At 56.1% G+C, this 22,402-nt stretch overlaps 2 protein-coding genes across 9 annotated transcripts; both read right to left on the reverse strand.

Moving 5' to 3' along the window:
* Nucleotides 1-1,798: 1,798 nt before the first annotated feature.
* On the reverse strand, nucleotides 1,799-14,699 carry ZNF446 (zinc finger protein 446). 7 transcript variants are annotated; one of them, XR_012509322.1, is made up of 7 exons: nucleotides 12,804-14,554; nucleotides 12,529-12,730; nucleotides 12,183-12,277; nucleotides 11,002-11,086; nucleotides 10,739-10,819; nucleotides 10,082-10,633; nucleotides 1,799-3,053 (listed from the first exon to the last, which is right to left on the reverse strand). XR_012509322.1 is itself a non-coding variant. In XM_074370894.1 (7 exons), exons 2-7 carry the CDS (start codon nucleotides 13,143-13,145, stop codon nucleotides 10,176-10,178), a joined length of 1,263 nt encoding a protein of 420 aa, XP_074226995.1. In that variant the 5' UTR covers nucleotides 13,146-13,183; nucleotides 14,515-14,699; the 3' UTR covers nucleotides 1,799-10,175. The 7 variants fall into 7 exon arrangements, 6 of the variants coding, with proteins under 6 accessions (XP_074226995.1, XP_074226994.1, XP_074226993.1 ...); XM_074370894.1 differs by having other exon boundaries at nucleotides 1,799-10,633; nucleotides 12,804-13,183; nucleotides 14,515-14,699; XM_074370893.1 differs by having other exon boundaries at nucleotides 1,799-10,633; nucleotides 12,804-13,183; nucleotides 14,238-14,553.
* A 1,878-nt stretch (nucleotides 14,700-16,577) lies between these two features.
* On the reverse strand, nucleotides 16,578-22,316 carry ZNF324 (zinc finger protein 324). 2 transcript variants are annotated; one of them, XM_074370878.1, is made up of 5 exons: nucleotides 21,988-22,316; nucleotides 21,466-21,612; nucleotides 20,431-20,557; nucleotides 20,008-20,124; nucleotides 16,578-19,374 (listed from the first exon to the last, which is right to left on the reverse strand). In XM_074370878.1, exons 3-5 carry the CDS (start codon nucleotides 20,549-20,551, stop codon nucleotides 17,954-17,956), a joined length of 1,659 nt encoding a protein of 552 aa, XP_074226979.1. In that variant the 5' UTR covers nucleotides 20,552-20,557; nucleotides 21,466-21,612; nucleotides 21,988-22,316; the 3' UTR covers nucleotides 16,578-17,953. The 2 variants fall into 2 exon arrangements, with proteins under 2 accessions (XP_074226979.1, XP_045377867.2); XM_045521911.2 differs by lacking the exon at nucleotides 21,466-21,612 and having other exon boundaries at nucleotides 21,988-22,315.
* Between the last annotated feature and the right edge of the window lie 86 nt (nucleotides 22,317-22,402).

The raw sequence follows: 22,402 nt of genomic DNA on the forward strand, positions 1-22,402 counted from the left end.
GGGTGCATGGGCAAAGGCTCTGGGGCAAGTCCCTATTGAGGGAACAGATGCAGAGGCTTCTGGAGAATGGAGTCTAAAGTGTCTTAGAGGCCAGAAGTGCCCTTGGGGGCACTGTGGGAGCAGCAGGCAGGGTGGTGTGAGCAGGAACAGTTCTGGCTGGGTGACGTCCCCGGGGCAATGTCAGGCCCCCAAGGGTCCCTGGGCATTTTAGTTTGGGACAGCCAGGCACTGTGGGCAGCCTGAGTACAGCAGATCAGGCACTGCAGGCCATGCCCATGGTTCTTTTCCAGGATGTGGCTGTTCCTGTTGTCACCGACTATTTCTCTGCCCTTCAGGGCCAAGGAAGCCCAGTGTGTTCCCCTTCAAGGAACCACGTCCCCTTCCTGGCTCTGGTATGCACTGCTGGACTCGGATCCAGGCCCATGTGGTTCAGCCCACCTCCCTGCACATAGTAGGTCATCAGGTTCATTCACACGCCTCTTACCTCCAGGAGAGGCTCTGGCTAGGAAAGGAGCTGGGCCGCGTGAACACAGCAGCAGAAGCCCAGGCTGGCCACCCTTGCTTTGGCCCAGGCCTACTTCCTCCAGGTGCACACAGTAGGTTCAATATCATTTGACAGCGGGCACATAGCAGCAGAGGCTGGACTGGTCCCCCTGGAGCCCTTGTACCCTCCGGGAGTAGAAACCAGCCTGGGAGTTTGGAATAGACAGATTGAGCAGCAGAGGCTGGCACTGTCACCCCTACTGCCTGCTGGTCTTGTGACCATCCCTTAAGACCTGCTCTACACTGCTTTCCAGGCTTCCCTGGGTTCCTGCACCCAGCTGCCCATCACCTGGTGCCAGCCTAAGATGGTACAGCATCCACTTCTCTTGTGTGTACTATGCTGTGAGTGGGGGTTGCATTGTGGCCATCCCCCTGATGAGGATCCTGCAGTCCTGTGCCCAGTTCAAGGGGCCCTGACTAGTGAGGCTCTGTCACTGCATTTCCTATTAATGGAAGAAGCTAACATCCAGGATGTGGCCAAAGAGATCCACTCAATCAACAGAGTACCATGTGCTGGGATGCATGGAGAGAGGGGTGCCAGGACATGTGCTGGACTCAGACCTGGGTCTGTAGACCCCAGAGCTTGTGGTGTGGAATGAGAGCTGGCCACTTACAGGCTATGTGGCTGGGAACAATCTCCAGAATGACTTTCCTCTGGTGCACTGGTTTCCTTCCTTGTAAAAAGAGGTTGATCACCCTGCCCATCTCAGAAGAGGTTGGTGGCTATTACCAAAGATAAAGGTGCAGGGAAAGTTCCCCACAAAGGTTACCTGTTATCCCTGATATTGGCATCTTGGCTCAGATGAGGGCCTGTTTCTCCATCAGCAGAGGGAGGGATCATCATTAACAATAGGAGTAACACTGTACCTGAGAACCCTCAGAGCTCCCTCAGAGCCAGGCCGAAGCTGCTGCTTCTCACACGACTGCGTGTCCCATCCTTACCCCATCTACAGGGTGGGTTGTAGTGTTGTTCCCCCACTTTCTGGCCAAGGAAACCCTGGCTGAGAGGGGGGCTTTATCCACAAGGTATTTCACCAACCCCATCAGTGCAGGTGTCAGGCCCATCCTTCACTGTATGGATGTTACAAAAAGATCTCACTATAGATCCGAAGGTTTAAGGGTTCACCGGCACTTTATACGGACTCCTGCCCCTCCAAGCCCCAGCCAGCTTCAGGCATCCACACTTTTTGCTATTACATTTGCAAGAATTAAAACGTAATTGTTTAAAGCATACAAATGACCAATAGGCACATGAAAAAAATGCTCAATATTGCTAATTATTAGAGAAATGCAAATCAAAACTACAATGAGGTATCACCTCACACTGGTCAAAATGGCCACGGTTAAAAAGTCCACAAACAATAAATGCTAGAGAGGGTATGGAGAAAAGAGAACCCTCCTACACTGCTGGTGGGAATGTCATTTGGTGCAGCCATTATGGAAAATAGTATGGAGATTCCTCAAAAGACTAAAAATAGACTTACCACATGATTCAGTAATCCTACTCCTGGACATCTATCTGGAGAAAACTCCAATTCAAAAAGACACCTGCACCCCAGTGTTCATAGAGGCACTATTTACAATAGCCAAGACATGGAAACAACCTAAATGTCCATTGACATGATTGGGTAAAGAAGTTGTGGTATATTTATACAACAGAATACTACTCAACCATAAACAATAATAAAATAAGGCCATCTGTGGCAACATGGATGGACCTGTAGATCATCATTCTAAGTGAAGTAAGCCAGAAAGAGAAAGAAAAATACTATATGATATCATTCATATGTGGAATTTAAAAAAAAAAGATGAACTTATTTACAAAACAGAAAGAGACTCACAGACATGGAAAACAAATTTATGGTTACCAGTAGGGAAAGGGGGTGGGAAGAGGCAAATTGGGAGTTTGAGATTTTCAGATACTAACTACTATATATAAAATAGATAAATGACAAGGTCCTACTGTATAGCACAAGGAACTATATTCAATATCTTGTAGTAACCTATAATAAAAAGAATATGAAAACGAATATATGTATATATATGTATGACTGAAACATTATGCCACCCACCAGAAATTGACACAACGTTGTAAACTGACTACATTTCAATGGAAAAAAAAACTATTTACTTTTCTTATTTCCTCCCAGACCGGAAACTCGATGAATATTTATCCAATAGATCACGTACATGTTTTACTCTTATTTCATTCAGCTGATCTTTTTGTGTTTTCCTGTCCTACGCTGCTCTAATTAGCATGGCTTTGTAACAAGTTTTAATATCTGATAAAGAATTCCTTCTCTTTACTCACATTTCAAAACATTCTTATCTAGTTTTCTAAGTCGTTTGGGCTATTATAACAGAATGCCATCAACTTAGTGGCCTATGAACAGCAGAAATCTATTTCTCACAGTTCTGAAGTCTGGCAAGTCCACGGTCAAGGTTCAGGCAGATTGGACGTCTGGTGAGAGCCTGCTTCCCATTTATAGATGCCATTTTCTCCATGGGTCCTTTTGTGGTGGAAAAGACAACGGAACTTTCTGGGGTCTCTCTTATAAGAGCACCACTAGTCCCATTCAGGACGGCTCTGCCCTCCTGCCTGAATAACCTCCCAAAAGCCCAGCTCCACATGCCGCCATGCTGGGGACTAGGTTTCAATATCTGCATTTTGGGGGACACATACACTTAGACCAGAGCACTAGCTGTGTGTCAGGACTTCTCCCCAGCTCTGCCTTCCCTCCCCTCAAAACCCCCCTGGTAGAGGAAGAGGAGTGAGAGGTGGGGTCTCTGGAGGGGGCTGCTGGTGCAGGGGTCCCAGCAGGGCATGGGGGGAGCCATGCGGGGGACCAGCGGGTCCCACGAACAGCAGCCCTTGTTGGCCTAGGGGATAAATCATGCCTGGTGCAGAGTGAGTTTTGCACATGCATCAGGTTATATCTGGAAGGAGATTTACTATGAGGGGTGGGCTCTTGAGACTATGAGGCCAAGTGGTCTCTGGTCTACTCTCGCAAGCTGGAGGCCCAGGAAAGCCGGTGGTGCGATTCCAACCGCATCCAAAGGCCTGAGAACCAGGGTGGCCCCTCATGTAAACCCAGCCTGGGGGCAGGAGATGAGACATCCCAGCTCAAGTGGTGAGACAGGGAAAAAAGGGGGAAATTCTTCCTTCCAAGGACTGTTGTTCTATTCAGGCCCTCAGTGGACTGAGGGATGCCCACCTGCATCTTCCAAGTTACCAGGAAGAAAACCCAAACACAGGATAGGAAGCACAGAACAAAAGGCGGGCCACAAAATGGAACCTGGCGGCGGCTGCCTGACGACCGGAGAGCAAGCTCGCTCGTGGTGACTCTCAGGTCAGGGGTCTGGCGCTCAGGCATTTCCAGGAGGCCAAGCACCACCAGAGACTAGGACACACGTTCAGTCCTCAGCCACGTCCAAGTCCAGAGGTGTTGAAACGTGGCACAGCGTGCATCAGAACTGAGGAACTGCGTGGAACAAATGCCCAAACTGAGACCAGGTAACTCTGGTGGGATTTATCAGAAATAAATGCAGAAAGGGCAGGCTCGCCAGACAAGAGCAAACGCTCTTAAACAGACACAGCAAAGCCCAGCTCTGTTGAGCACAAGGAATACATAGAAACAAAGAGACGAAGCCCTTTCGGCTGACAGGGCGTCTCCCACCTCAGCTGTGCAGACTCCTGGGGCCTCTTGCCCACTGGCAGCCCCACCTCATCACCTCTGTCCTTTGTCCAACCCCAGAAGAGTCTCCCAACCTCCAGAAAAAGACACAGCCTCTCGCCCACTTCCAGACTCAGCAGGGCTTTCCCAGGCAGCATGCCCTGAGGGTAAACACAACTGTAACCACACATTAGCTCTGCTTGTTTTTGAACTTCATGTAAACACACAGTGTGGACTCTGAGTCTGAGATTCCACAGTGTGTTTGCCTGTGGCAACCCCTTACTCCTGGTCGTCACTGTGTACTTAGTATTTCACTGCATGAATGTCCACGGTTGTTTGTCTCGGCTGCGGGTAGTGGGTGGACCTGCCAGTGTCCAATCAGGAGGCAGAAGGCACGTGGTAGTTTGCATGGGGTACACGTGATGTAAACAGTCATTAACTATAATAGAGAGTAACTCTTACAAATGCCCTGGGCTGAGAGAGAGTGGCCAAGGTAGGCATGAACTTTAAGGGCTGGGATTTAGGGGGAGGGTATAGCTCAGTGCTAGAGCCCATGCTCAGCATGCACTAAGTCCTGGGTTCAACCCCAGTACCTCTGTTTAAAATATAAAAAGACCCTTTCCTTGTTTGATACCAGGAACACAGACACCAGCAAATAGATTGTACAGCCAGACAGTCTGATTTGGGGTTTCATTCTTGATCTGGCAATTTCAGCGGGCAACAGTCATCAGCAGGGAAATACTCATTCCTTCTTCGACCCAGAGATCTTTTCAGGAGACTATCTTAATTGTCAATAGTTTATTTTTTGATACTTTATTGAATACTCATAGTTTTTGCATGATGAGAAATTTAAAAAGATATTTTTGATAGTTCATTGGGACATTATGAGCAATTTTTTAATGTCACAAAAAAATTGGGGGGGTAATTAGGTTTGTTTGTTTATTTAATGGAGGTACTGGGGATTGAGCACAGGACCTTGTGTATGCTAAGCACGCGCTCTACCACTGAGTATACCCTCCCTCCTCAATAGTTTTTGTCATTTTATTTCTAAATTTATTTATGATTAGAAAGGTGGATTCTATAAAACCTCTTTATCAGATTTCATACCCTTTGAAACCAAGCAGGACCCTGTGGGGCCCCCCTAACCCCTGTTCTTGTTTATAGAAAAGGTGGCCTCCAAAGCTCCCTGAGTCACAAAAGGGCGAGAGTCACAGACTCAGTCTGATGCACATTTCTGAGTCGTCATACAGATACTGTTAACAGCCACCAGATAAGCAGCTCTTTGCAGGAAAACCACCCCAGTGAGAAGGCCCTCTTCTGGTCACTGTAGCAACTATACTGCCACTGACCTTAAACCTGGCACCCCACACCCCGCTCATCTCTGGCCCAAGCACACCTTGCATGTCTTCTGACCACACAATCCCTTGCCTACCTTTTGGTCTTTTCCCGCAGATCAAAGAAGTAGAAATGGAGAGTAAGTAATTAACAGATGACCAGATCTCATCCCTAAGTCCCCCTTCAGTCATCCTGGGAACACACTGTGAACAAGATTGCACCTATGGAAATTCACAAGGAACTGAAAAGCCTGCACGTGGCAGGGGGAGGTGGTGAGGACTCTGACCCTCATCTCAATGAGCAACTGAGATCACTTCCCTATTTTTTCTTTGAAAACTTCCATGGCTGAGCAGAATCCTCGGGGATGGTATTTTGGGGACCCTAACCCCAGACTGCCAGCATTCTGATTAAAAGTAACTTTCCTTTCCATCTACATTGCCTCTCCTATTGATTTTTGAGCCAGACAACATTGAGTAACACCTTTAGCATGGTTATAATAAAAAAGACAATAACAAGTATTGGGGAGGCTGTGGAAAAACTGGAACCTTGTACATTGCTAGTGCGAATGTAAAATGGTGCAGATCCTTTGGAAAACAGTCATCACAAGGCCAAACGTAGAGTTACTATACAACCAGTAATTCCACTTCTAATAAAATTTTATGCCCAAGAGAGATAAAAACAGATGTCCACACAAACACCTGTACATGAATTCATGTTCATAGTGGCACTATTCACAGTTTCAAAAAGTGCAAACAACGCAAGCTGCCCAAACACCTTAGGAATAGATAAACAAAATGTGGTAAATGCACAAGTGGAATATTACTTGGCAGCAAAAAAGGAATGAAGCTCTGATAGATCCAAAGGGACAGAAAGGAGATTGGTGACTGAGGAGCTGGGCGAGGACTGCTGACACAAATGTGCTTTTTGGGAGTCGTGTGAAATCATTCTAAATTTGTGATGATAGAGACGTAGCTCTGGGAACAGACTAAGAACCACTGAATCGTACTTTCAATGGGTGAATAGCATGGTACATGACTATCTCCATAAAGCTGTTAAAAGTCTCTATACTAAAATTTAACATTTTACGACATGTTTGCATTCATTTTTGTGTTTTAGAGTATTAAGTCTGATCTATCTTGACAGCTGAGTTTTTGGCCTTCCTTCAAAGTCGCACCTCAGGCCAGTACCCTGCTTAGAGACTTTGGAGCATGGTGCCTTCCTCCAGAGTGTCTTCACCTTGGACCACAGCTGCCAATGTGGGCAGCGTGCACCCAAGAACCCACCTTTCAACCATCTTCTGTTCAACCAGCCCTGGGGTTATGGGGGAAGCTGAATGCACAACACGGACACTGGACACTGAAATCACGGCCCAGGAGGAGATCTTGTGCCATGCAGGGTCATGTGCACTTGGAGACAGAGTGGGAGGCAGGCTTTGATGAATGAGAGGCTGGGTGGCCCCCGGCTCCTACAGCAGAATGTGACTGGCTTGGCGGGATAAACCCTTTGGTAAGGAGGACAGTTGGACTTGGGGCTCTGACCCCCAAGAGTAGTGCAGGGAGAAGGATTTGCCATCCGAGGCTCTCCTGGTTCCAGTGTCAAGGCCACAACCGGGGTTGGGCCTTACCTTCTGCCTTTACACCACAGCCACAGGTGCTACCAGAGTCAGACCCACCCAGGTCAGACTTTCACTCTGCAATCACTGGGTCACCTTAAGTTGGCTTAACTCAGCAGCAGTGGCTGAGGAGGAAGAAGGGGCCTGGAGGGAGGCCCAGGTAAGGAGAAGGAAAGGCTCTTGAGGTGGTTGTGAGGATCAGATGAGCCTGGGGGTTGGGGGCAAGCAGCTGGAATCAGGCAGGAAGATGCCTCCCCAGCCTCAGCCCAGTGGACGGAGGGGCTGAGTGGGTGCCATGAGATGGGTGGCTTGGCCCAGCTTCTAATGCCAAGAGGTAGATTCTGGAAGCCGCCCTGCAGGCTGACCGTGCTGAGCTGGCTGGGGTGAGTGCCACGGGTGGGCTGTCTAAGAAAAGCCACATTAGACAGGGATGGATCTGAGTACAGGAAGATCCAAACCATGATGACCAGATGTTTGAGGAAGTGACAAGCAGAGATGCACACAACCGGTGTTCGCGGGAGAGGAGACAGTGCACACAGCCCGCCTGGCATCCACAGCAACAAGAGCATACCTGTGTTCTGCCTACACCATGGAAAAGGACAGGAGAAAATGGGAGTCCAGGAGGTTTCAGCTGCTGGGGACCCTTCTGGAGAGAAGGCAGACAGGCCCCGTGTTGCTGGGAGATGCTGGCGCATCCATCGAGAATTAAAACCCCTGTGCCCTGTCAGATGACCCTGAGATGGGGAGGTTATTCTCAATGGTCCCAGTGGGCCCAATGTCCTTGGATGTGGAAGAGGAGGGAGGCAGGAGAGAGTCAGGGTGATGCACTCTGAGAGGGAGGGGACTGTCTCCACAGCCAGCGAAGCTGAGCCATGGATGCTAACGGAGTTGACAAAAGGAATGCAGCTCAGCCGCTCCTAGACTTTAGTGCAACTGTTCTGACTTCTGACCTACAGAACTATGATTTGTGTTGTTTTAAGACAACAAAGAAAATTTAAAAACAAGAACAAAACTCCCATGCTCCTGCTCTGGAAACGGCCGGAGTCCATCTAAAGCGCACACTCAAGTGAGGTCAGCACAGCACTGCGGTGGCAGGAGGACGAGGGACTATCTGGGTTTGATGAAATGACAGGACGGCCAGAGACAGCATCCTCACCCAGGCCTTAGGAAATGCTGCAGATTTAATATCACTGGGAGACGAGGGGGTGAGACGAGCAGGACTCCAAACCACCCGCAATAGCCTCACAAGCTGCACGAGACAGATCCTGTGTGCAACCCTTGGGGGCCCACCACCCTGACTGTGGGGCTACAGACTCTGTTCATGATCTTCTCTGCTCTCTTGTCTATTTCAGACTTTCTAACAAACATAAACTTTCAATCTAGGAAACTGCTGGCCCACCCTCTCTCAGCACCTTGTGTCCCCCTGTGGTTGGGCCCTCAATGGCTTCCACCCTCCTCCCCAGCTCCCCGGGACCTGGCCTAGCTTGAGCACTCGCCCCCTGCTCGCCCACCGGGTGACCCCTTCCCAGTTCCACCTCCAGCCCGGCTGTGCGTCCCCAGGCCCAAGTGTGGGAGCAGTGGGTCATAGGTCCTGAGAAGACTGGAGATGGAGGCAATGGGCCCTCCTAGGTGGAGGCTTCCCCCTGCCAGCTTCAAGTGGCAGCAAGGTCCCCACCCCCAGCCCAGGTGTCCCCCAGCCCTGCCCAGTAACCATAGTCACACACAACCCCCACCTGCCACCCCTGCATGTGCCTGAGGCTACAGAGGCTCCTTTCTCAGGTGCACCTGTTTCCCTGAAACCCCTCCCCCCAGGGAAGCACTCTTTGTTCTCAGAGTGGAAAAGACACAGAGAGTGCAGGATAACAGCCCCCAAAGACATCCACGGCCTGTCCCTGCATCCTGTGAATATATCACCTCATACGCAGATGTCAGGTGTGCAGGTGGAGAGCGGACAAGCTGTGACTCTGAGACAAGGAGATCATCTCGGGTTACTAGGTGAGCCCCAGACATAATTCCGAGGCTCGTTACACAGAGGAGACAGTACAAGACTTAAACACCCACTGCCGGCTCTGAAGATGGAGAAGGGGCCACAAACCCAGGAATGCGGTGGCCCCTACAGTGAGAAGAGGCCATAAAGTGGATTCCCCCTGAGAGCCTTTGGGAGGAACCAGCCCTGCTGACACCTTGATTCCAGCCTCGTGAGACCCAGTTCAGTGTCCTCAGAGAATACACCTGGGTTGTTTCAAGCCACCACGTTCGTTAGAGCAACCATAGCAAAGGGACACAGTACACTGACCAAAGTCCTGAATGACTGCCCAGGAGCCCAGACTGACTGCCACAGGCAGCACGCAAGTGACCCTCTGCCCTTGAGCTTTGTGACTGACTGACCAACCATGTGGGCTGTGGGGACGCCCCTTTACTCGAGGGCCATGCTTGTCCATCCCAACTTGGAAAGAAGTTCCCTGAGCATCCATTCAGACTGGGACTTGGGAACGTGAAGGGCAAGGCCAGGGAATGAGGAGTGTGGCCAAGGGCAGGTAGGAGGGGGCCGTTCTCAGGGGCACACCTGATCTGACCAGCAGAGCCCAGAGGTCAGGCTTCTTATGCAGAAACTTCCCCAGCATAAAAGTGGAACGTGTTAAAAACCTCAAACGCAGAGTGGACAGACTTTAGCCTCCCACCCACTTACAAACAAAAGCAAGCCATGCTCTCCTGGGCTTTCTGCATTGTCTACTTTTAGACCTCAGGCCCAGCTGCCACAGGAGGGCAGGAAGGGGCCTTCTCACCAGAGCCAACTGGTCCCAGGGCTGGGGAGAGTGGTCACCTGCCTCAGGTCACAGGTGGGGAGCCACCACTCGGAAAGGGGGGGGGGGCAGGCGAGGAGGGAGTAGGGGACCCTCCTGGGGCTCTGACTCACTCCAGGGTCCTCTGTGGGTCCAAGTCTCCCGGACCGATGCGGAGTCACCGAGCACTAGAACCGGGGCCCCAGGCGCGGGCAGCCTCTCCAGCGCTCACAGGGCCTCGGGCCGGTGGCCCTTGCGGTGGATGACCAGCTGGGACTTCCAATCGAAGCTGCGGCCGCAGTCGCCACAGCAGTGGCGCCGCTGGCCGGCGTGGCCCTTGCGGTGGATGACCAGCTGCGACTTCCAGCTGAAGCTGCGGCCGCACTCCTCGCACGCGTAGCTCCGTGGGCCGGTGAGCGCGCGCCGGGGTGGCCCCTGGAGCGGCTTCTCGGCGCCCGGGCCGCCTGCGTGCGCACGGCGGTGGATGACGAACACCGACTTCCAGTCGAAGGTGCTGCCGCACTGCGCGCACGTGTATGGCTTGCTCCGCGGGGTCCCCGTGGGCGGTGGCGGCACTAGCGGTGGCGGGGCGCCCGCGATGGCCGCGGACGGGCCCTCCCAAGCAGCCGGCCGCGGGCCCAGGGGCGGCGGGGCCTCGGACGCTCGGGAGCTCTCGCTCTCACCGCCTGGGGGGCAGACGAGGCAGAGCCGGATTGCCCAGGGCCTCCAGCCCTCCCCCAACCCTGCCGCGGGGCAGCCTGAGAGCCCTCCCCGGCCACCAGGTCACTCACCCAGGTGGAGGCTTTTGTGGCCCTCTGTTCCCGCGCTCAGCGCCTCCCGCTCCACCTCCGCCCGGGGGCGGGGCAACCCTGCTGGGGTCGGGGGCCCATCAGCTGCCAGCCCTGGCACCCGGCAGGTGAGGGGCTCACACGAATGGAATGTGAGACAGGGATGGGCACCCTACCGGGCGATGAGGTGCCCCTTGGGAAGCGTTGGAGGCAAGGTGCTCACAGGGAAGGGTGGGAGGCAGGCCCCAGAGGAGAGGGGTCCTCACCCAGAGAGACCACCGTGCCGTACTTCTCCAGCATGGCATCCCAGTACAGCTCCTTCTGTGAGGGGTCCAGGAGCCCCCACTCCTCCTGCAGAGATGTGGAGAATCACTCACAGGAAGCTGGTCTAGCCCACAGCCCACCTACCCGTCTGTCTGTGGTCACATCACTGCTAATCACCACTGGGGCAGTAGGTTTCCTAAACCTCACCAGCCCAGGGCCAGGGAGGGTGCTGCCAGCACCAGTCCCCCTCAGCTGCCTCACCCCACTTTCTGGCCACACAGATTGGAGCTGAGAGCCCCTGGATGGGCCTTGAACAGTGTGTGCTGCACTGGGAGCAAAAGGCCAGGGACTGGCAGGGACCCCAGCTACCTCTTCCAGGCCTCTGGTTAAAAGAGGAACAGAATGCCTCCCTAGGGAACTGTCACTGGTCTCGGCATCCCTGGATGTTGGACCCGCCTGCAGGTGGGAGGTGAGGCAGAGAGCAGGTGCAGCCTCACACCTTGGTACACAGGGGATGGGGAGGCCAGCTCCCGGGTGCCAGAAGTCGAAGCACAAGCCTTGCAGGCTTTACCAGGGGATGTGCTCCCTGCTCGTGAGGTCTGCTGGGTTGGAAAAAAGAATCCACTGCGTCCAGGGCAGGGAGGCAGCAGCCACAGGAGCCAGAGTGTGGCTCTGCAGCTGGAAGAGAGAAGGCTTGGGGGTGTGGCCCTCCCACCCCTCAGTTTCCGATTGTGCCTTCTGGCTGTCGCTGGATCCTGTGGGACTTCTCAGTGTGGAGCATGTTAGGAGCAGTGCTGCTGGGACAGGACAGAACCCTGCTGCTCACACCCAGGAGCCAAGCACTCTGAGTGGAAGGGGCTGGTACGACCAGCTGGCCACAGCTCAGGACTGCTGGGGGCTGTCAACCCCCGACTGACTTCTCTGTAAGTGGGAAGCCACCCACTGTCAGTTCCAGTTACTCTAAACCACATTCCCAATCGCCTAAGGCCAAAATCCTTCGCAAGCACTGGTCTGTCCTTCTATCCTTCCTGCACCAGAAGGGGAGCCCTGATATCAACTCCACTTCTGGGCAGCAAAGAGCACAAGAAGTGCTAGCCAAGGAGACTTGACAACCAGCACAGGGGGCCACGAAGGACACCCTCCTCCCATTGCGGGCCTGCACCTGCCATCAGGGGCTGCTCACCTGAATCCTGGGTGGGTGAAAGGGTGCAGAGGCCAGTTCCTGTTGTTCAGGGTACCCCTCGTGGGTCTGGGCTGGATTTGGGGAGCAGGAGAGTGCTAGGAAGTGAGGCAGACAGGGGTCAGGGACTGCCCATGTGAGCCAGGGCAGGCAAGGAGCTGGTGTTGGTGCTGCAGCCTGGGCCCTCCCTGGCCAGCAATGAGGAGTCCTCTGGGTCACACAGCAGACAGGCAGGCAGCCAGCCTTCCCTCCAGCCACCCGGGAACCAAGCTTGGCAGTCTTCGGTCCCCTGTGGGTCCCCCTCCCAGCTGTGGGCACGCACACTCCCTCCAGGAGCTCCCACTCTCACCCATCTCATGCCCATAGCCATCAGGCTCCTCCTTCACGCTGCAGCTGAGCTGGGAAGTCTCCTCCATATGGGCATCCTCTGACCCCTCCCTAGAGGCTGCCCTAAGAGGCTCCACTGTTCCTGAAGAGGGGTTGCTCCCCACAGACTCATCTGTCTTCTGTGCTGCTGGGACCTCCCCTTGCTTCAGAACATGTGCTGTAATCTGAGAGGGAGAGGCAAGTCAACGGGGTTTGAGTCTCGCCCTGTCTCTCCAAGAACCCAACACAAGCACTCACCCAGCCCAGCAGCTGCCCAGGGTCATGCTGCAGCCCCTCGACCAGGGCAGCAGCCTCTTCAGGGCTGTTTGGCCGCTGGCCCCGCACCCAGGCCTGGATCTCAGGTGGCAGCGCGCCCAGGAACTGCTCCAGAACCAGCAGCTCCAGCATCTGCTCCTTGGAGTGCACCTCGGGCCTCAGCCACTGGTGGCACAGCTCCCGCAGCTGGGCCAGAGCCTCACTAGGACCAGCCACCTCCTGGTAGCAGAAGCCCCTGAAGCGCTGGCGTGCTGCTTCAGGCTCCTCCAGGGTGGCCGCAGGGTCAACAGAGGGCAGGCGTGGGGGGCCCAGTGGGGACGGCATCGTTGTGCCCAGATTCTTCTTGGAGCCACTAAAGGGTCCTGCAGGAAAAGAGGGGTCAGGGTGCCAGCCACAGGCCACAGCCCAGGGAGCTGAGGCCACAACACACACAGAGGATGTGTGAGGCTGAGGTGGGGAAAGCTTCATGGAGGGTGGATCACAGGAGCTGGAACTGAGAACAGAAGGAAGATTGTGGGGGGAGGGTATAGTTCAAGTGGTAGAGCCCATGCTTAGCATAGCTTAGCATGCTATGAGGTTCTGGGTTCAATCCCCAATACCTCCTCCAAAAAATAAATAAACCTAATTAACTCCCCCGACAAAAAAAAAAAAAAAAAAGGAGGAAGCCTGTGAACCAACGCTTGGAGGCAAGTTGTCTGATGAAGTTTCCAGGAAACAGCAGGGAACTGTTGGGAGATGATGGAGAGGGAGGCAAAGAGAGTTATCACAGGCTCCCAGAGTCAGGCTGAGGAGCCCGGGAAAGTGCCCCTGCAGCACAGAGAGGGGGCAGTCAGGGAGGCTGTGTTGCGGCGATCCAGGGAGAGCACTGGGGCCAGGCTGCCCGTCCCCACTATCTCTAGGACACGTTGACTCAAGGGGGGCACCCTGAGGGGCTGGCCTGCGCCATGAGTCGAGGCAGGGGCTGATGTGGACCCCGAGACACCGTGCTCGCTGACCACGGCGAGCTGTGCACGGCTCACACCGTCTGGACCCTATACGTGAAAAGCAAGAGCAAAGCAAAACAGAGCCACGAGTCGTGTGGAGCTGTCGGTGGGCAGCTGTGTGTCGGCCCTGCGGAGGGTCTGGAGTGGATACGCCCACAGGGGACCAGTTTGACAGGCTGGACCAGGCCTGACTCCCGGAGTCCGCCTTCCAAAGAGGGACGGGAAGCAGGAGGTCTTCCCGATGGAGGGGAATGGGGGTCCGGGTGGGAGGAAGGGACCCGGGCGAAGGCTAGGAGGCGGCACGCTCAGGGCACGTCTAGAGGTAGCGGAAAAGGCCACGCCCACCCAACCAGGCCCACGCTCACCTCAGCCGCAGGAGGCCACTTGGGGTAAGTGCCCCCACACCGCCCAGCCCGCCTCTCGCGGGACTCACCCGCCTGCCCCTCGCGCGTTGCCCTGGCGACGCCGCCCTGGCCAATCACGGGTCCGCTCCGAAGGCACCGCCCCCTCCCCTCGGACTACGTTTTCCATGAGCCTCAGCAAGGAAGGACAGGGGCGGCCTCTGACAGCCGATGCTCCTTTTCGGAGGCCTCTCACGACTGAGAGGCGCCACGTTCCTCCGGAGGAATCTGCGGAGTCTCAGGGTTTCGGGTGGCTCCCTCCTCTCACCAGCAGCCGCCCTTCTTTTGCATCCAGGCCCTAAGACTCACCAATGGCCGAGACGGACGGTACCTTCGAATCCTGCGCATGTGCACAGCAGGACCGGCGCCTATTGGCAAGCGAGGTGAGGGGTAGGGAGGAGCGTGACCTTTTGGCCAATCAAAGCTGGCACTCCGCCCAGGCTCCTCCTCCAGAGCCCTTCTTGAGGCTTCTCTCTTGTCGCCCAGCCGTCGCCTTGGTAACCCCTCGGCGCATAGCTGCCCGCCTCCCGCTGTTTCCACGGCAACAGCCAGTGTGTTGCCCTGCCTTCCTTGAAGGCCGGAAGTGATGGCCTGCGGGAGCATAGGTCCGCCGAGACTCGCCTCCAGGTGGTCCCTGGAAGAAGAGGGGACCGGCCGGGAAGGCTCGCCTAACCCATGGCTGCCTCCACCACCCGCGGGAATTTCTCCAGCGAAGATTGCGGTGGGGTCCTTCATTCGACCACCGCTGAGCGCCCTGCGGACATGCGGGGACAGCCGGCACCCTGGTGGGCACCCATCTACTGATGAGGAAACTGTCCCACGACTTATACCCTCAGAGTCTCAGACAGGCCTTTAGCTAGATCAGTACTTCAAAGTGAGGGATGGAGATTACTGTTCACCTTTTATTTCTCACTTTGGGGACCAGAACTAGTAAGGGTGGCCTGTATTTTTATTTTACTTCAATAGGGAATGTTACTGCTTTTAAATTCTGACCGTGGGTCAAGGTGTTTTGCTTCTACACATCAAGTGGCTGAACCATGATTTATTTATTCGATTCTAAATTGCGTCTGCCTGTCTTAGTTTCTTCTCATACCTAGGAACCCCCAGCTCCCAGCTCCCAATGAAGAGCAGTGGTCTTAAACATTTATTGGAAGCTCTAAGCATGTGCGTGGCTGGGGCTTGCCAGCTCTTCCCAGTAGGGATCAGATTGGGCTGTTGTGTAGGGGCTCAGTATTTAGCTTTCCCCAAATCAGTGACAGTTCTCACATCTCCATCCACTTCTAGCTTTAGAATGCTGTTGCTTCCTCCTTCACCATCCTCATACTTGTGGGTTTGTTTCACACTCTCCTGTGGTTTCAGTGGGTTTCTGTACTACATGAGATCCATGTGTTCAGTCCATCATTTTGACCAAGAAAAGCCCAGGGACACTTTGTCACGACCTGTTTGAGGCTGAGTAAAGAGGCCAGCCTGGCAGGACGTGGGCCAGCATGACCACAGAGGTTTGGGAGAGGGCAACACAGAAGCTAATACATGGGGGCAGACAGGTGCTCATGGTTGCTATTCCCATAGAAACAGGGCAGGAGGCACTGATCAGCCCTAGGTGCTGGGAAGGTGGAGGAACTGAGGGATAGCAGGAACCAAGCACACAGGAAGAAGTCAATGAAGTGGGGAGGAAGCTGGTGGACAGCCAAAATAGGGCATCAGGCCCAGCGTGAGGGGTCAGCAGGGCTCAGGGTGGAAACCAGGCTCCAGGAGCTTTTCTGCAGGATACAGAAAAGGTTGCCTGTGGCTCTGGGTGCCCACTTGCTTCTCAACAGACTCCATTGCTTCTGAATTCCATGGGCTCCCTACTAGAGCCCCATCTGAAGGGTCTGTCTGCATTTCACAGTGCACACTGACGCTGCCGTGACCTGCTCCAGGTTCCCTCATGCAGGCCAGCCTGCGGGAAAGTGAGGTAGGGTAGAGGCCAGGACATGGACAGTGGCTCAGTCTTGGTGAGTCTGGCCCTGAGTAACTCCTCTTCCCACCCCCACATCCCCCCTCCTTGCAGGAACTTGTGAGGTTTCAGGGGTGGAACCCTGCTGGCAGGCAGGGAGTTGGGGGCATCTTGTCTGCGCTTTGGTAATGGCAGATGGCTGCGAGGTCTGGATTCCCCAGCCTGGATCCACAACAGTTCATCTCCTAGCACAGCTGCTGCTTGGGGCAGCCCAGCACCCACCTCTGAATGCCCAGTGGACACAGGTGTCCCAGCCCCAGTGGGCCACAGACCGGCTGCCTCTCTACCCTGTGGCTGAACCCAGGTCCCTGCAGCTGTGTGATGACATGTCTGCACTGGGCTAGGATGAAACAGGCATTGGGCTACTGCCTCCATATTGTTTTTAAAAAGAAACCTTTATTAGTGAGCCTCTCTGAACCATGACCTGGCGGCTGGGGAAGGGAGGCTGAGGCTGTGAGCTACACAGTGCTGTGCAAGAATTTACGATGTACATTCTTTCCAAGCTGTAACTTCTAATCTTTTTCTCCCCCTGGCAAAAAAGACCATGAACCTCCCTGGGGGCGAAGCCCAAGGTCAAGATGGGCTCTGGATTGTTGAAGGTCACAGGAAGCAGATCAGGCCCCACCCTACTTGACTGCCTCAGTGCCCAGACCATGTGGGGGTATCACACTGAGGAGGGGATTTGGGGGGCACCACACAGCCTCAGGTAATGGCAAGTCCTAAAGAACAGATGGGCACGTGGCCACTGGACTCCACAGATCCAAGCAGCCCTGCCTCGTCTCCTTTGAACCTGCTGCTGTGCTCAGCCCTCATCAGGGCAGTGGGAAGGATACTGTACCACTGACTTTAGTAACAGGACCGCAATGTTAATGAACAAGCAGAGCTGCGGAGCCATCACTATCTATGTCTCCTTCTCTCTGCCCTGACCTCCCACCTCCACCTCTTCCACCTCCTGAGCTTGCCTTGCGCAGGGAGCCAGGCCAGGCTCCACCCGGCCCTCACAGCTGGCAGGTGTGTGGGGGCAAAGTCATGAGTCTGGACCCTGGGCCAGTGGCTCTGCTGTGTGCAGTTCGTGCCCCTCTCTGTGCCTGTTTCCCTATCTGAGAAGCAGGGAGACAGCCACAGCAGCCACCTCACAGGGCCATTAAGAGAAACCTCCTAGCCTCAGAACAGGGGCTGGCAGTTGACACATATTGGCCATTCTCAGGATCCTGCCTGTCAGGGGGCTTCAGACATCCTCTGCAGGCCTGTAAATCTGTACTCTCTTCCCAAGGAGGGAGCTGAGGCTCAGAGCCCAGCCACCTGTCCAAAGCCAGCAGCCAACCCCACATAGCCTCCTGTCCACTGGGCCTGCTTCCAGGAAACCTTGGATAAACCGAGGCTTGCGAGGTGGGGGTCGGGGGTTTACACATAAACTGTTGGGTTTGTGTCTCAAGACCACCTCCGTCCCACCGCCTCCCTCCCCCTTGGTGCCCACCGTTATGATAACATGAGAACTGGCACTGCCATGCTGGCCACCCACTAGTCCCGCCAGGTCCGAGCCTCCATGTCCATCCCCCAACCTTTCTGCAGTGTGACCTCTTGGGGATGGAGGAGTGAGCGGTGTCTAACAAGTGGCAAATCTAGCCACCACGTGTGGGTAGAACCACAGTGCACGCGAAGGGCTTCTCCAAACCATGGATTTGCAGGGGACAGGGCCCTGGAGACATGCAAAGGGCTCAGGATAGGCTGGGAAAGGTCGGGGCGGCGACCTCAAGCCTCAGTCGTCTTTGGAAACGTGGCTGGGCCCGAGGCAGCAGTAGGCCCGGCTTCCCTCCCCACTGCGCCCTCTGAAGGAGCTCCCGAAGGAGGTCTGGCCAGGGAGCGTGGGCTGGCCCTCGGCCTCCGCACAGGCTTCTCACCAGTATGGAGCCTCTGGTGGTGGAAGAGGGCTGGGCGCTCGCGGAAGGCACGGCCGCACTGTGCGCACACGAAGGGCTTCTCACCCGTGTGGATGCGCCGGTGGCTGAGCAGCACAGCGCCCTTGGCAAAAGCCTTGCCACAGTCTGTGCAGCGGAAGGGCCGTTCGCCCGTGTGCAGCAGCCTGTGCTGCCTGAGGTTGGAGCTGTGACTGAAGGCGCGGCCACACTGTGCGCAGGCGAAGGGCTTCTCGCCGGTGTGCACGCGCCGGTGCTTGAAGAGCGAGGAGCCCTGGCTGAAGGCAGCCCCGCAGAGCGCGCAGGCGAAGGGCTTCTCGCCGGTGTGCGTGCGCTCGTGCTGGATCAGGTGCGAGTTGCGGCAGAAGCTGCGGCCGCAACGTGCGCAGGCGTAGGGCCGGCCCCCTGCGTGGATCTTGCGGTGCTGGCTGAGGTTGGAGCGATGGCTGAAGGCCTTACCGCACTCAGCGCATCGGAAGGCCTTCTCCGCCGTGTGGATGCGCTGGTGCCGTACCAGCGAGGAGCTGTGCCGGAAGGCCTGGCCGCAGGCTGGGCAGGTGTAGGGAGTCTCGCCGCTGTGGATGCGCTGATGCTGCGTCAGGTGTGATGTCTGGCTGAAGGCCTTGCCGCACTGAGCGCACTCATAGGGCCGCTCCCCGGTGTGAGTGCGCAGGTGCTTCAGGAGGTCCGAGCTCTTCACGAACACCTTGCTGCATGCACGGCACTCGAAGGGCTTCTCCCCGGGGAGCAGGCCGGGGCCAGCGTGCAGAGCCTCGCCCAGTTCCGCCCAGGTCTTGGGCTCAGGGCCAGTGGGCAGTCTCCGGGGCTCCTGCCAGGCCACACCCATTCCTCGTCCGCCTGGGGCATCTGGGACAGTCGGGCAGGCTCTCCCAGTGGCCTCCTGTGCAAACGGCTTCTGCCGCTCGGACACCCTTGGCGGCTTGTCTGGCGTGGGGTGGTCTGCAAAGGCCTTCTCCCTGGATGGGGCCCGCAGAGAAGGGGTCAGCCGCAGGCTTACACTGGCCTCGCTGCTGCCAGGGCCTAGCCGGAGCCTTTCCCAGTAGATCACAGACACCCCCGTGGGTTTCCTCTCCCGAGACAGGGAGGTGCAGTGCAGACCCGCCAGGCTTTTTCCCTGCTCGCAGGCACCAGCTGTGGGGAGGACCCTAGCTGGCGCCAGAGGGGGGCCATCCTGGAAGGCCGCTGACAATGCTGCTTCTCCAGAATCACCTCTGTTCTCTACCAGATGGTGGGAACCTGAAGGCACAGAAACAGTGGATGCCTGGGTCATCCTGGACAGGAGAGTGTGACCAGGCAGGCCGAGTGGGTGGGCAAGGTGGCCTCCAGGACTGGGTGTGGAAGCTGGAGACAAGAGCAGGACCCAGACACCCTCCCTGTTCATACTGAGCTCACTGCTGTCCTGGGGTGCTCCCTGGGCTGCTTTTGCTTATACTGATGACTACCAAACACTAAAGACTTTCCCCACAAACTCTGTTTGCTAACTACTTCTACCCTAGCAAGGTCAACCCCACGAGGGCAGCACCAGGAGAGATCTGGTCAAGGCTGTGTCCCCAGTGTCTGGAAGGGGACTGGCCACTCCAAATGTTCAAGAAACGATGAACACCTGAACAAAGGGCCCATACATGGCATAGGGAGGAAAGACAGGGAGGCTCTGAGGCCACACAGCCTGGCTGAGGGTGGGATTCTGAGCAGATCACACCATGGCCCAGGGGTACCCTTGGAGCTCCCCCTTCACAGTCAAAGCCAGAGCCTCGAGAAAAGGCTGATGCAGAAAGGAGGATAGAAGGGAGTCGGGTGGGAAGAGGAGCACATCCAGGAAGGGAGGGGTACGGAAGCCAGGCCTCAAACTCACACCCGAGCCCCACTCACCAGGACTGGGCCTCCTCTGGGCGCTCCTGGCCAGGGTCACATCTGTCGCACTGAGAACCCAGGGCTCCTCACCACGCTCGAGCTGGATGACCACACGGGGTCGTGAGACAGAGAGTCCTGAGACAGGAGACAAGTGAGTGAGGGGCCAACCTCAGCAGATGGCAGGAGTCAGGGCTTCACAGGACATCAATGGCATCATCAACCAAGGAAACCCAAGGAGGCTCCGCTGGGCGGGGCTCACAGAGAAGCGCAGGGGTTCCTGTGAGGAGACCGTGTTGGCAGCATCAGAAGGGCACAGAGGCAGACAGGGACACTCAGCCAGTGGGTGCGTGGTTGCTCGTGGGCCACCAGAAGATTAGAGGGCAGTGCTGGCAGCCAAGCCAGGCAACAACTGAGCTTCCCATGGGGGCCCCAGGGCCTTACCCAGCGAGGCCAAGAGTGCGAAGTTCTCCAGCATCACACGGCGGTACAAGGCCCTCTGGGCTGCATCCAGGAGCCCCCACTCCTCCCGGGAAAAGTACACGGCCACGTCCTCAAAGGCCATCAGGCCCTACAAGAGTTGGGAGATGGACACTATCTAAGCTGTGGCTGTGTGACCCAAGACCTAGTTCCCTGCTTCAATGGCTGCCACCCCTGATGTCCCTCAGATGCTCACTCTCCTCCCCCAAGGCTCTGCAGATAGAACTTTCCTCATCTGTCTGTCTGGCCCCTCCCCTCCACCTTCTCTGTGTAGGTCATAGATGCCACTTTGGCTCCCACTGGCCCCTCTACACAAGGTATCCAGAGCAAGCCCCTGGCCTTCAGCTGCTGCCACCTAAGGGCGGCACCAGGCATCCACTCATTCTCCAGCCCTTGCACAACCTGACCCTCCCCACAGGCGCCCTCATCGCTCTTGCAGTAACTGTACAGATCCTAGCTATGGGGCCCCCAGGTCAGGGCCATCCCTGTAGGGATACCCTCTCATGCTGAATTTGCCTGACATTTCAAGGCTATTCTTCCAACCCCAAAGGGCTGATCCCCTCCAGTCGCCACAGGGGTGGCCCTAAGGATCTGGTGGGCACACAAGAAGCCTTTTTCCGCATCCCTCCATGGCCAGGCCCCCTCTATTTCCTTCTCAGTTGTCTGCTCCGTCTCCTTCCCTCAGCCACCTGCTAGACTTCCCCTGACAGTCCCAGGGACCACCAGCCATTCCTCATCTCCCTGGAGTCCTAACTGCCCATGCCCGTCCCTGGCTGAGTCCGTGAGATCCTCCCCCACCCCCACCCGCCTAAGGTTGATTCCCAGGCCCTGCCTCATTCAGGATACCAGGACTCTCTTTGGACATCTACAATTCCAGGTCCATGTGACACCGCAGACTCTCCAATTTTCCCCTGAAACCTACTTTCCCTTCAAATTTCTGGTTTTGTTTACAGCTCCGTTCTTATCGGTGCTCAGGTGGAAAACCTTAAGGACACTCACTCACACCCCGCACTTGATGCATCAAGAGACCTATCCAGATTCCAACGGCTTTTCCCATCTCCACTGCCCGGACTGTGGCAGTAGCCTCCTCCCTGCACACCGCCAATCCCCTCTGCGTCTGCCCTCCACTCAGCAAACGGCGGGATACTTAAAAAAAAAAAAGTAACTTAAAGCATGCCCAGTTTCCAGGTGCCCTCGAAATAGTCTTAACTCCCAGGGCTGCTGCTTCAGGGATAATTATTCTCTCCCTGTCGAGCAGCTCAGTTCCGAAAGCGCCTACATCCAGGCTTCCCACCCAGCTTTTGTACACAGGGACCCTCCCCTTGGAACTTCCTTCCACACCTCACCCCTTGGCTACCGGGAAGTGAGAATCCCACGCGTGCACGCCCAACCGTCCTGAACACCGATGCCTAGAACGAAGCGCGAGGGGAAGACGTCCAGGTAAACTGCTTCCCTTGGTCAGCGCTCGAGTCCACTGAGGAGGCATCGAGCGGGTGGGGGCCTGGGGCTCCCTCTACTCACCTGCACTGGGTCTGTCTGCGCCGCTGCCGCCATCGGAACCTACAGGAAAGAGCGGGCACCTCCGCGCCGGGCCTCAGTCTCCCCGTCCGTCAAGGGCGCTGTGTCGGGGCGGCTTGGAGGCCGCAGAGCACGTGGCTCGGGGAACGCCCACGCCGCTCCCGGGGAAACCGAGGCCGGGAGCAGGCCGTGGGCGTCTCCGCTCGCGCGTCCTCGCCGCCCGCCCCTTGGGGCTCCAGACCCTCCTGCACAACCCGCCTAGACCCGGCGCGCTCCAGCCGTCACCGGCGTGGCCCGACGCCGGCAGCCAAGTGACAGTCCCGGGCGCCGGAAGTCTGATCCCACAAGCCCTCATTGGCCCGCGGTGCGAGACGGACGCATGCGCAGAGCCCCCTGGGAGGCGTGGCTCCCGCCTGCC

Source organism: Camelus bactrianus, chromosome 9 (genome assembly GCF_048773025.1).
Source record: "Camelus bactrianus isolate YW-2024 breed Bactrian camel chromosome 9, ASM4877302v1, whole genome shotgun sequence".
Taxonomy (NCBI): Eukaryota; Metazoa; Chordata; class Mammalia; order Artiodactyla; family Camelidae; genus Camelus; species Camelus bactrianus.